This window comes from Corvus cornix, chromosome 7 (genome assembly GCF_000738735.6).
Source record: "Corvus cornix cornix isolate S_Up_H32 chromosome 7, ASM73873v5, whole genome shotgun sequence".
Taxonomy (NCBI): domain Eukaryota; kingdom Metazoa; phylum Chordata; class Aves; order Passeriformes; family Corvidae; genus Corvus; species Corvus cornix.
In genome coordinates this window covers 31,619,307-31,636,112 of record NC_046337.1, presented here as the reverse complement: position 1 = coordinate 31,636,112, position 16,806 = coordinate 31,619,307, and the positions used below count along the sequence as shown (strand labels likewise).

General features: G+C 39.7%; 1 protein-coding gene across 3 annotated transcripts in view; it reads right to left on the bottom strand.

Annotated features, from left to right (window-relative positions):
• COL5A2 (collagen type V alpha 2 chain) overlaps nucleotides 1-16,806 on the bottom strand; it is a 171,160-nt gene that overhangs the window by 44,778 nt on the left and 109,576 nt on the right. For all 3 annotated transcript variants that reach the window (XM_010406502.4, XM_010406500.4, XM_010406501.4), the window contains 5 exons: nucleotides 4,552-4,776; nucleotides 3,098-3,111; nucleotides 1,754-1,786; nucleotides 1,095-1,127; nucleotides 381-434 (listed from right to left, as the gene is read on the bottom strand). In XM_010406502.4, the coding sequence (XP_010404804.1) occupies nucleotides 381-434; nucleotides 1,095-1,127; nucleotides 1,754-1,786; nucleotides 3,098-3,111; nucleotides 4,552-4,735 (318 nt within the window). In that variant the 5' untranslated portion in view covers nucleotides 4,736-4,776. The remainder of the gene's footprint in view (nucleotides 1-380; nucleotides 435-1,094; nucleotides 1,128-1,753; nucleotides 1,787-3,097; nucleotides 3,112-4,551; nucleotides 4,777-16,806) is intronic.

Below are 16,806 nucleotides of genomic sequence, written 5' to 3'. Positions count from 1 at the left end.
CTGCTAACTTCTGAGCTTTGTCTTTTCTGAAGAGCTCTGAGCCACACAGCTCACACTGCTTCTGCTGCACAGCAGTCACCAGCAAACAGGCATAGACTTCTAATCAAGGGAGCATGATGTTCCAGTTCTGTCTGAGAATGTTTGTTGAGAAAGTATAGCTTTTAATGGAATTACTGCTAAACCTCTGTCCATTTCTCAAAATATTCAGGTTTCAATCTACTCTGGGAATGATGAAATAGTAATGTTTTCCTGTTTGTTACCTGATTCCTGGAAAATACGGGGAGTTTTGGTAACTCTAGGAGACAGAGAGACAGTTTAAAGCCATCTAATCTTTTGAGGTTGGTTCAGGTAATTTATTTCTGAGATATTTAATAACTTACAGGTCTTCCCTTTGGTCCTCGTTCTCCTCGTGGACCTTGTGAGCCTGGAGGTCCCTAAAAGAAAGACCAGAAATATTAAGTCTCTTAAACTACATAATGATTAATAAAGCTCTGCAAATATGAAATCCAATGCTTATTTGAAAATTAATTTGTGGGGGTTTTTCTACATCATCATGAAGAAACCAGCTATAATCACCAAGTATTCAGTATTTCTTCTCAACTGTACATTGCCTGAACGGAGCAGAACCATGATGCAGAGATCAAAATGGTTTCACCTCTCACATGCTCCACAGGTTAATTCAGCAAAGATTTTCTGAATGCTGGAGGCTCTTCATGTGGAGATGTACAGGTTTGAGACACCCTCCCAGCTAGTCCAGGACTGCTCTCTGCTCAGCCACAGCATAAAGCATCCTGCAACTCCTCCTGCTCCTGCTTGGTCCCTGCTGGAGAGGCATTCCCCAGCACCCACCTGGCACGAAGGGCCTCAGACGTTCATGTGCTACAAGCACACATCCATTCACTTGCCATGGGCTGACCTGACACTGGTAAAAACATCCCATAACCTTCTTGCCTCCTCAAAGCCAGTGGCTCTGCAGACAATACCCACTGAGGCGTGCAAGAGTTCTCCTTCACATCACCCTCACAACACAAACCGGAAATGGCAGAAGGTGGCAGATGCCTCATCAGAGAAGCAGAAGATCGAAAAGTACTCACGGCTGGTCCGGGACGGCCTCGTATCCCTGAAACCTTGAGCAGGGAATACAAATTAAAGTTACCACACATCATGGCTGCATTTGTCATGACTGCCCTACAGAAAATCAGTTATTGAAAACCAAATAGCAAGGTAGGACATTAAAGTACCAAGCAATTTAAAAGGCTTTTTAGGGAAAGGGAAGAAGAAAAGTAAATAAAATTTCCCCTGGTTATCTTTTTCCAGTTTGGAGTCTTTTTATTAGCAATGTGAGCGAAATCCTAGAAGTATCACTGCTACTCTAAAAAAGATTAAATAAATAAGTGAATTACAATGGTTTAGGCTTAATTTATTGATTATTTGAATCTGTTTGCCTTCACACTAGAAAGGAATTAATAGATAATGAAATTTTATTTCACCACTTTCTAGATACTAATTTACCATTACACTCCCACAAAAACCTAACCATAAAAATAAAGATTATGGCAGAAGAACTTTACCCGAAATGCAACTAACAGGAATTTCTAATGTTACATACGTGAAACAGCATACTTAATTTCATTCCTTTCATTCCTAGGCTGTACAGTTCTGTTGTATTTACTACATTACTGCAATTCTGCTTTAAAGCACTAATATGCACACTTCTAGGGTGTGCTGATGGATGAAGAAAATATTGACTTACAGGTGGCACTACTCCAGGTTCTCCTTTTTGTCCCTGCAGGAAAAAGACACCAAAACATCAGATGCCAGAAAACAAGTACAAGTACAATTAACAGTACCAGTTTCACCAATACCATCCCTGTGACTGTGATAAAAACTAAGGCTTCTCTAACAATACAAGATTAAAGTACCTGTGACAAATAATCCGCATTATTTTAATGACTAGACACTGATTAAATGAAGGCTATAAATTAACATTATTCTCTAGCTGCATAACATACTGTCTGAAAGAAGAATCAAACTAAAAAAATATGAAACTTTCCTGCTAGAACCACTAGAAAGTGCTAGAAAATATGTTGAAGTTCTGTTGTTGGACGATTTGATTCATGTGAAATACAGAGCCTGGGGCAGCATTCAGTTTCCATTTCTTCAAGATACTAAATTAAAATATGTATCATCAAATCCATGAACATAGGAATCCATCTGCAGCCTAGGGACAGAAGACAATGATATTGCATAGCTACAGAGTGAAGAACAACAGCATTCAACAATTGACTTTTCTTTGAGCTGAATGTGTTGACAATGATTACATGTTGCAGCAAATAACGTGGGCTTAGGCCTATTGGTGGTAACTGGTTTTTTAAGGAAAAAAAGAGGACTTTGTAAAGATAAAAAATTTCCTGCCTTGCCTATCAAGTAATAATAAGGATGTTACAGTCCATTTATTTCCATGAGCTACCTCTGCAGAGAGAGTACTCAGTTTTGGTGAGTGTATGTACTTGATCATCTAAAAATAATTTCAATTATTTCTTGCAGTTGCTTACTATTTTAGAGGCCTACTTATGGAAATGCATTTTAACTTCTCTTGTAAGAACAGGTCTTCCCTTTGTTCAATTGCACACAAGAGGAGCTACCCACAGAACCGTGGCTCTGGGCAAAGACACACGAACCGTGGCTCTGGGCAAAGACACTACCTCCTGCCCGCTGGGCAGCTCAGCCTCAGCACAAAAACCAGCTGCAAGCTTTAACAGTTCAGCATCTACTGACATCATTATTACTACCTTCCCTCAGTCTGTGGCACTGCTAGAGGTGAAAACCAATCTACTCAAACTGGAATTCCTTTGATGTAGACAGCAGGGATTTTCAGCCAGGGGATTCTCTGTATTAAGATCGGGATTTCTGCCTGCATCCCAGCATTTTTTTCATGTGGACTGCAATCTCCCTAGCCACCAAGGAAGGTCAAGGGAAAGAACTAAATGTTTTTAACAGAGCTTATATATATATCTTTTGTGATGTGCTTCAAGGAGATATATGGGAATCTTTTAACAGTAGTAATACATTACAAAAAAAGTAAAAGAAATCTTACCTTTCTTCCTCTACCTATGAGAAAGGACAAAGGAGAAAAGAGAAGAAATTAGTGGTTTTACTCTGAGAGACACAATACAGTAAGAGTTGAGTGAAGGTGTTGCAGCTAGAGCCATCCCTGATCCTGGATGCAGAGTGGATGGTGCACTGCCTACAGGGAGCTGGGGGGAGATCCCAGGGACACACATACTCCCTTGTTCAGGTGTGAGGAACCAAAACACTTCGCAAAAATGTCCTCTGATCCTCAACCTTTTTCCTCATTGCACAGAATAACGAAAAACACTTCAGGAAAGCAGAGTATCTTGTGGGGGGTTGTCAGATGCTGGCTTAATGACTGACAGAAAGTCAAGGGAAGCTTTAATACTGACTCCAACAATAACTGTTGATGGATCCACAACATATTACATGGTATCTTTCAGAAGACAGAGCTCACAGGGGGATTTTTGACCTTTTCTTGTTTAAAAAGCACCTGTACTACACCATGGGCCTGCATTCAGAGCCATATAGCCACACTCATGCCCAAAAAAATCCTTCAGAAGAATATTTTATAAACACCTCAAATACCAGTAAGGTATTTAGGAATGTATCCATACTGCTTTTATATTTGCTGGTTGTACCCTGTTGGTGTTGGCCCAATGCCTCCCAAAACAGAGCAGGATGCACCATTTCTTTATTAATACTCACCACATATTGCTCCACTGCTCAATTACACAAGTCTCTGCTTTGGTCTTTATCACTACTTTGCTCAATATTAAGCTGATCAACAATTTTATCTCCTGAAGAAATTAACTATTATACATTGAACATAGTTTTATATAATTCATTGCACAGTGTTATGTAGCTTTCATTGCACAGTAAGAAATTTTCTTTTAGAAAAATTGAGGAAGGATTCCTTTATCCACATCTCTCCAGGAAGAAGAACTTGACTGGAAAAGACAATCTTCAAGGTATATAACAGAAAGGATGCAAATAGGGAGCTAATAATACTTCACACTTCTTTTATGTCTCACAAAAGGATCCCTGTTTTCACTTTGGAGAAACACTTTCCACTGTTTACATTTATTCATCCATTAGAGGGTCCCTGAACTGAGCACTTTAAAGAATGCACTTATTACATATCATTATGTATTCAATATATATTTATCTTAATATGTTTATTATATATATTTATGTTTCAGATGAACCACAAAAAGAAGCAAGTATTCGACCTAATATCAAGATGGATTTCAGATCAACCTTTTAGCTGTAAAGCCATTTGGGCTTATATCAGATTCATAACCTAAAGCAAACTGTCTTGAGTCAGCCGTGGGGCAACCCAAGAGGGATTTTAAGTGTCAACTACCTACCATTTTCAGATTTAAATTTTCACCATAAAAATAGCCTTAGAAAGTTCAATATCACATGCTTCCTAGTTCTTTGGGCTGTCTCTCCTTTCAAACTAGAAAAGGCTCTTACCAATGGTGGGGTCAAAATCCCGTGATGTGTGGGGACACACAGGACAGCACTCTCCCGGGGGCACCTGGGGGTTCTCACACTCCAGCAGATCTTGACACTGGATTTCATCGCAAAGAATAGCTCCATTGTCACAGACACAGATTTGGCATGGTGAAGGCTTCCAAATATCCCTGTTCAGGTACATCTGTCCATTCTGAGTGCAGGCTATTTCTTCACCATCTTCTCCTGGGACAGAGGAGAGAATATACAACACATTTTCCAACCACAAAATCAAAGGAAGAGGACTGGATAAGGAAAGAGCACAAGATCAGAAGCAGCATCACGTATGCAGAGGAAACAGTGCACCAGCATAGCTGAAGCTGATGTTCCTGACTTTTAAATACCAGTCATCTTACATGTCTCTCTTAATTTACCCCTTTATTTCTTGATCAGAAAGAAGAAAAATAGAATCGCCACGGAGTGCACAATTCCTCCACAGTACCAAGTGAATGCCTCATGAGTTTTTGGATGTCAGCCTGCTCAGAGGGGTGTCACCTCTGCCCTGAGGAACTCCTGCCAACTCCCTGCTCTGTGTAAGTGCTGAGCACAGGGCATTGGAGAGGTCTGACCGGGGACAAGAACCTGTGACACTTCTGTCCAGAACGGCACATGCTGCCTGCTCCCTGCTGGCTTATACAGACAGATGGGACAGACATAGCAGCAGTTGGGGGAAAGAAAAAAGACAATCCCATTTATTGGGTAAGATTTATTTATTGGTGTATGGGAATACCAGCACAAAGAATCAAATCTTCTGAACAGGAGAGCCAGCCTCTGTCCAGTGGCAACAGCAGCACCGACTGCAGTGGCACTTGCAGCAGTGTCTCCAGCTGAGTGATGAGAGGCTCCTCACATGATTTATGCTCAGTTTTTATAATCCAGCTGGTCATGGCCCCACATGATTAACCCAGCACACACACAATATATCTTAACTGGATACAAAATACCCCTTAAATATTTTAACCATACATGAAAGACCATCTTACATCACTATTTATATAGGACCAGTAGGGACTGACTATATGCATACACCCTCTCTCTGTGTACTTATTCACACAATCACATTTACTCACATTTGTACTGTTTTTACCCATATTTAAGTCTTTGCCTTTGTTTTTTTCCTACTTTGTAGCCAAACACTCCAGATATGTTTGGAATTTTTTTTTTAATCACTAGCTGAGTATATCTCAGTATCTTCTCCTAAAATTAAAATATGTCTGAGAAAGAGTTCAAAAATGAAGTATATTGGAAAGTTTTGATTGTGCATCCAGTATTTTACAGAATCCCCTAGCAGCAAGAAAAGATTTTTTCATTTTGTCCCAACGAATATTTCATCCTTTAACAGAGCAAGCAGCCGCAAGACCAAAGAACCATCCCCAGGCTGTCCCTAGACCATGTGTCAAAACTTGCAAACCAAGAATCCCAGTGCCAAGACAGTTTCTGAGCCATACACGGCAAAGCTGTCACTCACAGTCCAAAAATTATTCTCCTGACCCCTGAGATGCTGCAGAGAAGACTGATCTTACATGGGTGGGAACGCCATCTGACCACAGAAATCCCTCAAAAAGCTCTTTGAAATTGGACAATCCAGTTAAAACTACTGCTGAAAATTCCCAAACAGGTCTAACTTCTAACTGATACAAGACTGAGAGTAAGGTCAATTATATACACAGGACACATCCCCTTAGTCAAAGATCACAAGCATTGTTTGTTTAAGCAAACTTGTTACTAGTATAAAAATTAACAGCTCTAAGCACAAGGACAATTTCACTGTTCCATACATTTCTGTCCTAATTTAAACCAGATGTAAACAGAAAATTACGAAGTAATAAACATGAGCAGATTTGGAATTTCAGCTTCGTGCCTCATCTCAAGTCCAGTTACTCCATCAATGTCAAAGCTTGAAGAAGGGGAGCAGATGTGTCATTAACTGTTGCCTGCCATCACTAACAGCTCTCTAACACAAACTCAAATTGAAATTTTCACCAGCTCAGCTCCTCATCAACCACTTTATTACACCAACAGACAAAATGACTCGAAGAGGTGCTGCAGAAGCTCGGGAGGAAATGTTTTCAGTGTGAAGTAAAGACATCAACCAAGTGTGCTGTACAGTCCATTTATGACACTGTGAGAATCGTTTTCCAAACTGCAGATCGTATTTTGGAAACCACTCTTCTCACTTCTCCCTTGTGAGCATGACATAATGCACTGTCTGACATATTTAGCCTTTTCGCCCCAGATGTCTGGCATATGGTCTGTGTCTTCTTTAACGTATCACCCGCAGAACTCGTTGTGCTGTTCAAAAGAGCAGCAGTTTGCATAAATGAAATTTCTAAGTTATTGAGCCCAAAGTCAGCATTCTGTCATAACTTCAAATAAACCACATAGCAACTGCTTTGGCAAATCAGAGCTCAGCCATATGGTGACTAGCTTCTGCCTGGGTCCCGCTCAGCGGCTGGGAAAGACAGGGGCAGACAAACACAGGGGAAAAAAGCATATACCAACTTCTGAAAGCTACTAAGTCTGCTCCCCTACCAGATTGCAGATATGATGGTCATTAAAAAAAACCACCAACCAAGAAACAAAAGGAAAAACCCACCATCATATAATATTGTCAGAAAAGACAATTGTACATCTTTTGATTCAATTCAGTGCTCCTAGTTTTTGTTTCTGCTGTGACTGCATTACACTGAAAGAGTAACCTGGAAAGAGCAGCTGTTTCAAAGCCAACTCATTTCACAAGAACATTTTGACATTCTATTCCCAGGCCTGAACTGCAGGCATGTTATCCAGCTACACCCAGAGCAGCAAAGGAAATCATTCTACCATTTCCTCTATAGCTTGGAAATTTGCAGGTTTGTTTTAATCACAGGGACCAACTTACAAACTCTTTATATATCACATGTTCTTTCTACCTCTACAGTTGTAACACAAGGTGCCGAGTGGCTTGAGAAGCAGCTTTGGAAATTTTTAATGAGGCAAAAGGATCTGCTAGGCCATTCACCAGTTCTTTTCTTACCAACTAAAAAGTACAACTCCAGTTGGTATTGGACCTGAGTAAAGATCCGACAGGATTCAAAACCCATCGAGTTTCAATACAGTCTGCAAATATAAAAGGCGAGGCAGGGGAAATAGCCAATGATATATTTAAGGACTCATTCATTCATGAGCTTACACAACAACCAACCTTGAGAAAGAGGATTTCAATGCAAAGCACAGTAAGTAAAATGCAATTTCTTTCTGCTATATATTGATGTGTTGGAATATGGGTTTTACTTTAAGGAACTGATTTATCAGCAGTCAAACAGTCGGTTACAGGTAATTTACTGGATCCTCAGACACAGAGACTATGCATCAGTAGCTTGGAAGTAAAAATCACATCAGGCACTGACCTACCCAGCCCCAGTTTGGTGTCACCACTGAAGCTGTACTAATTACTGGGGGGAGGAAGAAGGGGACAGGGACCCCAACATGTCATCCCAGCCACTAGATGGCCGTCAATGCCCATCAGTCTTCACGAGCAAGTGTCAAAAGTCTGTGAACAGACCAGGCGCGTAAGGCCTACCCTGCTTTGGGCTGCTTAAGCTGAGCTTGTTTTCATTTCGAGTACATCTCTCTCAAGGTGAATTCCACTCCTCAACAAGCCAACAAACAGCAGGACAAGGGTTTGAAAAGACAGCATATTAAATAATTTCAATTTTTCACCACATCATTTTGAAAGCAACACCTGGAAATTTACTGCTGCTTCATTTGCTGTTTAAAGTTATGTGCTTCACATTGCTGTGCCCATATTGCTTTCACTGATTCCTGGTTCACATCTTGCACATGGAAAAAGGAAAGTAAGGCCTGGACATGGAACTGGGTAGAAACAAACGAGAGTGAGAGACTGAGAGAGTGAGAGAAAGATAAAGAAAGAGGGGAAAATGACACCACAAAAATGTGCACAATAAAAAGTAGAAGGGGTGAACCACCACTACCCTCAGCTGAGGTGATGGCAGGTATATGAAGGACAGGAATACATTTCTCAGTGATCTACTTGAAGAAAATAAATGGCCCGAGCAAAACCTGCAGATATGAGTTTTTTCTGCAGACATGAACAACTTAGGTTCATAGAGGAAATGGCAAGGAAAAGGAAAGGATTTGGCATCAAAGCAGCTCCATTTCATTGCATTTTTAGTGGTCCTACCAATGTGCTAGTTAAAGGAATCTAGAGGCTGACAGACCTACAGTGGTAGAGTACACAGCCTAACAAAAACAAAAAAGATGATGACTGGTAGTGAAAGCACAGTCTGCCAGTTTTAGGCTTTCTTCTGCTAGGAGGGGCGTCTTGATGTGTAGTGTAACCAAACCCCAATTCTTTTGCATTGCTTAACATAAAAAGACTGGAACAGAAGAGGTATAGTTATTTAATGAAAAAAGGTTAGAAATAAAACAGCTTGCACAGGTATCTTGTCATCCTCTCTTTGTCATCCTTGTGCTAGTTTGTGAAAAGCATAGGGAAATACGAGATTACACAGATACAGTGGTTTTAAAGTTTAAAAAGCTAGAAAATGAAAAGCTGAGTTTTGAGATATGAATTACAAAAGTTAATCCTGCTGACTGACTCACAAAGCAGAAGTGCAGAAGTAAATCAAAGTGAAAGATGATACGTGCTAACAATCATTCTGCAGATGTACTGTTGTGCATGTGTGCAGACTGCCAAGACAGGGACAACGGGAGCTTGGTGTTAATAATGTTTGACTGTCAGCCTGCTGCAACAATAATGTAGGGTTTGATCCAGATCCCATAAAATCAATGGAAAAAACCCTCTCATTTACTCCAATAAGAATCAGACTGCCTGTTTTGTTTATATTTTGGTAATTTTTTTTGGAGTAATAATAACGTATTATCCAAATTACTGTGACTTACAAATTATAATGTAAACATCAATTATTCTGAAAAATCAGATAGTTCTCAGGAGTGCTAACAAATACAAAATCTATTCTGCATTTGTTACATAGAAACAATTATTGTTAATGATGATTAACAGAGAAAATTCACATCAGTACTTTACAGTTACACACATGAGGATGAACCTGGAATACTTTACTAATAAAAGACTGAACTGATACACAGTTTTGTGGACATACACATTCAGGAAGAGAAGGGAGCTCCAAGTTACTGCCCCACCTCACTTGTAAAAAAGTGGGTAAGAACAAATCCCTTGCATTATACTTTTGGGAATGCACACAAGCATGAAGTTTAAAACACAAACCTGTAAGAAACTGGGTTTCATCAGAACTTTTTCTTAGGAAAAGAGGTGGGGTATCCCCCAGAGTTCCTGCTTAAAAAAAATCCTAGGGGATAATTTGCAAAGTTGACAATTAATAAACCTTTTTAACAGCATTCCACAGAATGAAAGATGTTGAATGCTTTTAAGTCCAAGTGAGTGTCAATGTGATTGGGGAGGCCATCTCTCTAGACAAGGAGCTGCAAGCCTTCAGAAATAGAAAAGTTCCAGGGTGTTCCCTTAAATGATGTAGGTAATTTTAAAACACATATTTTCACCTGGAAAATTACAGGCTCAACTGGTTTTCCTGCAGAGGCCACAAATACCAGTAAGTATGAATAAATACTGTGAAGCATGAAGGTGCAAGTCAGTCCCCAAGAAGAGACTTAATTAATTGTTGAAATTGCTGTGACTATCAATGAAGCCTTCCTAAAGCCATACACTCCATCTGGCTGGCACTACAGGGAGGGAGTTCACCGTCTGAGATTCACCAACTAAGAAAATCCAGCCTCCAAGCTCTAAACACCAGTTAGAAGCAGAAAGCAACAGCAGAACGATATACCCTGACTCGGGAGAAGAAATAATCTCTCAGATAAAGGGCACTCTTAGTGTGACCTGGCAGCTGGGGTTTGTTTCTTCCAGAAAATTGTGCCAAAATAAATCAATAAATCTATTTTCCACTCAGCATTGTGATTTCAATTTTGACTGAATGGGGAAAACTGGATAGGAAAAACCATGCTTAGGATACAGTTAAAAACCTCCAAATTAATTTTATACCAATATGTGAAGTACACAACTGCTTCTACACTTATCTGGATGGAATCAATTCTGCCATGCATTTGGGTTGGTGGCCTCTATTTCCCCTTTTTCTCACAGGTTCATGGATTTATGTCTCCATCAGGGCAAGCAGAAGTTTTGCTTGCCTTTTTATGGATAAGTTTCATTTCCAAGACAGAACAATCAAGAACAATATTTTTACAGCTAGATCCAACACATGCTGAATACAAAGGCAGAATACACTGGGATCCCTTCCAGTAAAAAGGCTTTCTCTCGCTGGTCCCACAGCACTATCCAATGTTTATTATACTATTCAATTATACTATTCAAAAGCAAATCATGGTGGTGTATCTGCATCTTAAGCTCACTGGTCCTGAGCTGCTAAACAGGACTCAACCCTTGTAAACACCCCAGACAAGGCAGGACACTGCAGAAGCAACTTTGCTCAAAGTTTAGTCAGACTGGCCCTTTCCTTTTGGTTATCCCAGTTTTGGACCAGTCTATTTGAAAAGCACTTAGTTAAATTAACTCATTAGAGTTATCCCAAGAACAAGGTTAGATATAAACATGTTTAACTTTCTTTTTCTCTGGTTTTATTTCAGTTCACAAGTAGGCTGGCTGGACACATTGCTAGGTGACACTTTAGCGCGCCATAAATCGAGTCTCTCCTGATGGGAGAGAATTTGCTGAAAGTCCTTGCAAGGCGCTTAAAAGATAAAACGAGACTTCTTCTGTAGTTTCAATGCTTCTAGATAGTTGTTTATGAAGTCTTATCAGAGGAACTGAGCCACTAGCGTGACCCAGGTACAGCATGGAGGGAGGAAAAGCAGGAGTGAGAGCCATTATCAAGATTCACACAGCATTTTAAAGACATTTTAACCAATAGTTACTAAAAACATACATTATTTTTACTTTCTTACCAATTATTCAGTAACACGACTAGGAACTGCGGAATTTTCTATCCAGTCATTCCAAACTACTTTTACTGCAAAATAAGGAGTGGTAGAAGAAGGAGAAGAAGGTTTAGAGAACAACAACAATCCTCCATTTTGGTATTTTTTACTCTTATCTATATACTATAAAGAGAAGCCTAAAACCTCTAAATTTTTCACCCTGTGACAATCTTACATAGTAGTCTATCACCTAATTCACACCACTGTATTTTCTAGCTGTTATCTGACTGTTGGTAATTTTTTCCAAGGTTTAAAGCTATACCAGTGGTGTCCAGGGGGGTAAAAACCCTTAAGAACAGGCAGAGAAATATTCTCAGCACTCTGGGTTCCTACACTAGGTGCCTGCAGGAGAATAGGGTGAAGGAGAGAGTTGAAGAGTCTGATATGCCAGCAGTGCTTATACAAATACTCTCAGATGACACCAATCAAGCCTCCAGCATACAGTGGGAAATGAAATTACTTCCAAATGTCTAAGGCTGCACAGAGACTGTAATGAGGAGGCATTCAGGGCACGCCTGAGAAAACACTATTGCAGATTCCAGCAGTTGGAGCAAATCAGTCAAAAGCTGAAGTCGGTAGCGGGGTCCCTGGTCTCTGCTGGAGTCCATATGGCCACAAACGCTCTGCTTGGACTTTGTCATGAAAGGTAGTTAAAGTCAGTTGAGCTACTGCTGACTCAGTGCAGAAAAAGCCTGAAAGTGCTTATCAAGGGCAATTATTATGTTTTATTATCTCAAAAGAGGCTTGAGGCAACAGAGATCATTCAGTTTTATAAGCAAAATGCTGGAGCACATTCTTGACTAAGGGATGACATTTTTAAGAGGAATCACTTCATTTGCATGAAGACAGGCTGGTTCCAGAGAAACATCAGATTTTTTTGGTGGGCAACTCACAAAGAGAACACATAGCAAACCCATTTCAGGCGGTGGAGGCAGGGCCTGGGCTTGGCACTGCTGAACACACACAAGTTCAGCAATGCAGGCATTGTCTTCAAAATTAAAACAAAACTAAACCTGCAATTAGCACATTTCCTAAAATATAAGAGGTTTCATTTTGAAAGCAAACACACCCCAACAGTGGAAATTCTGCCCAACTTGCTGCTATTGCAAATTAAAGCCAATCTGATTAGGACATAACGAACTGCACATAATATTTCTAAACTTAAGTCTAAAATAGCAAGATTACAGCGAAAATGTAATATTCTTCTACAGTCTATTTTGGCTCCCTGTTCTGGAATCCATAAATGTTTGATTTTGGTCTTTCGAAAAGCCAGACTTGGACTTGGTGAATTAGTAAAAATAAAGCATTTTGGCTGGGAAGAAAATTTTCTCAGTTGCTTCCTGTGTCACTATCAGTGACAGTTTCCACTCACTCCTGTAGTAAATCTATGGACAATTCACAAGAAACCACCTTGGCTGTGCAGTCAGCCAGAAAGCAATGGCCCAAGGAACAAGCCATGCGGGGTAAGATTGCACTGTGTCAGCCAGATTCTGAAATTACCATCTCTTGATGTTCCCAGAAGTGATCCCTGAGGAATGTCACCATTATCTAGCCACCAGCTGGACTAAGAATTGCCAACCATTACTCTTTGAACTCAACAGTCCCACCAGGTCCTCATTCACGCTGTTGCCCACCCATTCAGTCCCATACTGAGCACTTCCCCAAACTGCCAATGGATGTTACGGGAGATGGTGTCAAAAGCGTTGCTGAACCAAAAGTAAACATCTTCACTTATGCACCAAGCCAATCATCTCACTGTAGAAGGCAATCAGATTCAATCAATTTAATGGAAAGGGGAAAATGCATTAAATAAATAGCCCTAACTGCTGTCTGCTCTTCTCTGCACCCATCCATTCCAAATCCTACAAGTTCCACTGTACCAGTTTCACATATGCTCTAATACTCAGAGTCTAAGTAATAAAATAGCAATGCACTGCAAAGTAACTGGTTTGCCTTCCTTGTTTTGTAGGATTTAGCTCTTTTGAAGTCACACAAAATGCATATGGATGTCTTTTCTTATTATATCTAAGAGAAACACACTTGCTGCTGCCCAAACACCCTCATTCTTTGAAGCCATACACATCAAAGTTCAAGAGAAACCTATCATTACACACTGCCTTTTCCACAAAGCTATTCTACATTGCGGTTTGCAAAGTGGACTCCTGTAATCCCCTAAATGCATCCTTGCTGGCTAATATCACCCTCTTTTTCAACTAAAGATTTGTAATTAGCAAGAAAATTCAATTCCATAATTAAAAATCCTTGCATTCCAACAGCCTCAGCATTTCAAACTGAAGTGAAAACTACCCAGTGTTTGGGTGGAGTAGGAAGGTATTGCTGGAAAGTACTCATAATACACTGTTTGTACAGCAAAGCCATTCATTTGCTGAAATTCTGGGCCTGTGAGAAATTAAAAAAGAAGAATGGTAAGCAAAAAAGTCTGCAAAAGTTTCAGGAACAAAGCCTCTTGTTTCTTTTCTGCCACCATTACCTTTACCACGGTTCAGACAGCTCAATCAGCAGCTTCTGGTTCCAAGCTGACATGGAACAGACTTCGGCAGCCCTCAGGGCACCATGGCTGCTTTCTGCACAGCATCAGGGAGGAAGGTTCTAAAGGAGCAGACTGGTTTTCAAGCGTAATCCTGAAGATAATCACACATGTACATGAGGAAAAGACAGTGATTTAGATGCGTCTCATGCCCACGAGAGAGTGAAACTTATTTATTACTTATAGATACAGGAGCAATAAGTAGTTTCCTCCTTTCAGTGTGTAAAAGTAACAATGTTAGTAAGTAACAAGTGAGTAGGACTCAGTTCATTTCAATAAAGGTTTGGGATGAAAAAAATCTTTGAGACTGAATATAAAAGAAAGACAATAGTATTGCTCAAGAATTTTTCTACAATGTGGGTTGTGGGTTTTTTGAGGGCTTTTTTTTTGTTGGAAAGCATTTCATTACCAAAATACCAAGGACAGTCCTTTTATTAGCTACATAACTTGAAAACCTTTTCTTTCATTCTCACAATGTTTGAAATCACCTATTTCAGTCAAAAAAACCTACTGGGACTTGCTAGAGGGAATGTCACACCAACAAAAGTCTTGTAAAAAAACATCCAAGTCAAGCTGCGGAAAAATGTTTTCATTGACCTGACCCAATTCCATCTTTTTCATCATTTCTGAGCCATGAGACCTTTTCAAGGTTGCCCCAACTCATCCAGGCTGACTAGGGAAAACTCAGTTATTTAAGAGCAGCTTCCCCTCTAGCATAGGCTGGTGATTGTACACTGCAACAAGGATGACTTCAAGTAGACTCATATTTGCGGAACAACGTACTTTGAATCCCACTGGAAGAAGAGCAGAGCTAGGTCAGGTGAAGAACGTCCTCACTCCATTTTCAGAGTGCTGCATAACTTCATTAAATTTAAGAAGGAATTTTAAATAAAACCCAGTTTCTTATTTTGCCTTGATGCAACAGTAGAAAAGGACATTAACTTGGCAAGAAAAATCCCATGAAAGAAGAACTACAGGTATCTTTGCCACTTGGAGATTCTGTGTTACTGTATGATGCACTGGAATAAAGTTACAAATTTTTATTTCCATTTAATTTCTAACTTGTCTTTGCTACTGTCCCAATTCTTGGTCCATACAAATGTTTAAAAAAAAAAGAAAAAAAGAAAAAAAATCAGCAAAGACGACATACTATCCACCCTGTCATTTAGATGCACTGCAGTAATAAATGGATACATACCAGCCATTACTTTGCTCTGGTGCAGGATTATGGTTTCTGGGACAGAGGAAATGAAAGGCTTTCCTGCAGGCTCTCCTGCTCCTAATCACTGGATATCTTTCCATACTTCAGGGAGGAAGCATAATGAACTTTTGTCAAGCAAATAATCCATACTAAAAAGTTTGGAATGAATTAAAATTCAAGTAGGGATGCCTAGTTTAAAACAAACCAGCCGTCATCACCTCCAGCTACTGTTTGCTTTGAACATAATCTACTTAGCATTTCCCTTAGTTCCTCCTTTCAAAACTATTTCATCATTTTTCAGATCTTTTTAATTTTATCCTACTATTGTTTCTTTGATATCAGCCTTTAAAAGCCCAAGGAGGCAGCATCCAAGTTACAATAACGTTTTTTTCCAAAGCAAAGCATTCTGAATACTGACATCTTGTTGAATCACTTAACTCCGAAAGCAGAGCTAGGAGCTGCAATTAGGTTCATGTAAATGCATAAAATACAAAAGAGAAAATAAAACATTTCTATAAAAGAATGAAAACCTGTGTGTGGTTGAGAGAAGCATCCGTTCTTAAGGGATGTAACTCAAACATTAGACTCAAGATCACTTCTAGGGAACAATTCAGGGTATGTGGGCACTCTAGTGTGACTATGCCCCATTGCTCATATCAAAACTTGGTCCTTCACTGCACCCAGAAATCGGTATAAACAACACAGGGAACCTTGACATAGAACTGGGCTCTAACATGACCAAACTTTGGGCTTTGAAGTGGAAATCACCAGCTGGAAGCCAGGAGTCCTGCACAACACCTTAGACTCAGTTTAATGGTGAAAGTGTCTTAGTTTAGTCATCTCCAAACTTACATGATAGTAGCACAAACCCAGCTGAAAACCAGCTTTTTTAATTCAGTCTTTAGTGCCATTAAATGATAAACCTTTGGGGACAGAGCTAATGGCATCAAAAGACACCTATTAATGTCAGTGGGCTTTGATACCATGTAAAGCATTATTGTGTTACATTTAGAGGCACTAAAATTTCATGATGAATCGTATCAATTCCTTATACACACCTTTCAGCATAGTTTTGGGGTTTTTCTCTCTAATGCAGTGGATCATTAGAAGTGATTATCTGTCCTACAAGAAATGCATCTCAAATTACATCTTTCACACAGCATTTAAGACTGCAATATGAGCAACAAACAACAGCAGCCCAATTACTTCTTTCAACCTGACAGTTTAGGACTTTTCATAAAGGACATTAAGGTTCACTTTAGGGCCTGGTGGGCTCTATTTAAACAGGGAATTATTGCAGGTTTTGCATTAAAACAATATACTGTGACTGAAACAGCAGTTTGGCATACAAACATCATACAAGTCCATTCACCAAATCTCTGCAGTATTTTTCAAATCACTCCCTGGGGAAGCTCAAATAATGTTTTGCTTGGTTCAGATAAACTCCAGTTTAACACAAGCTCACCAGAGT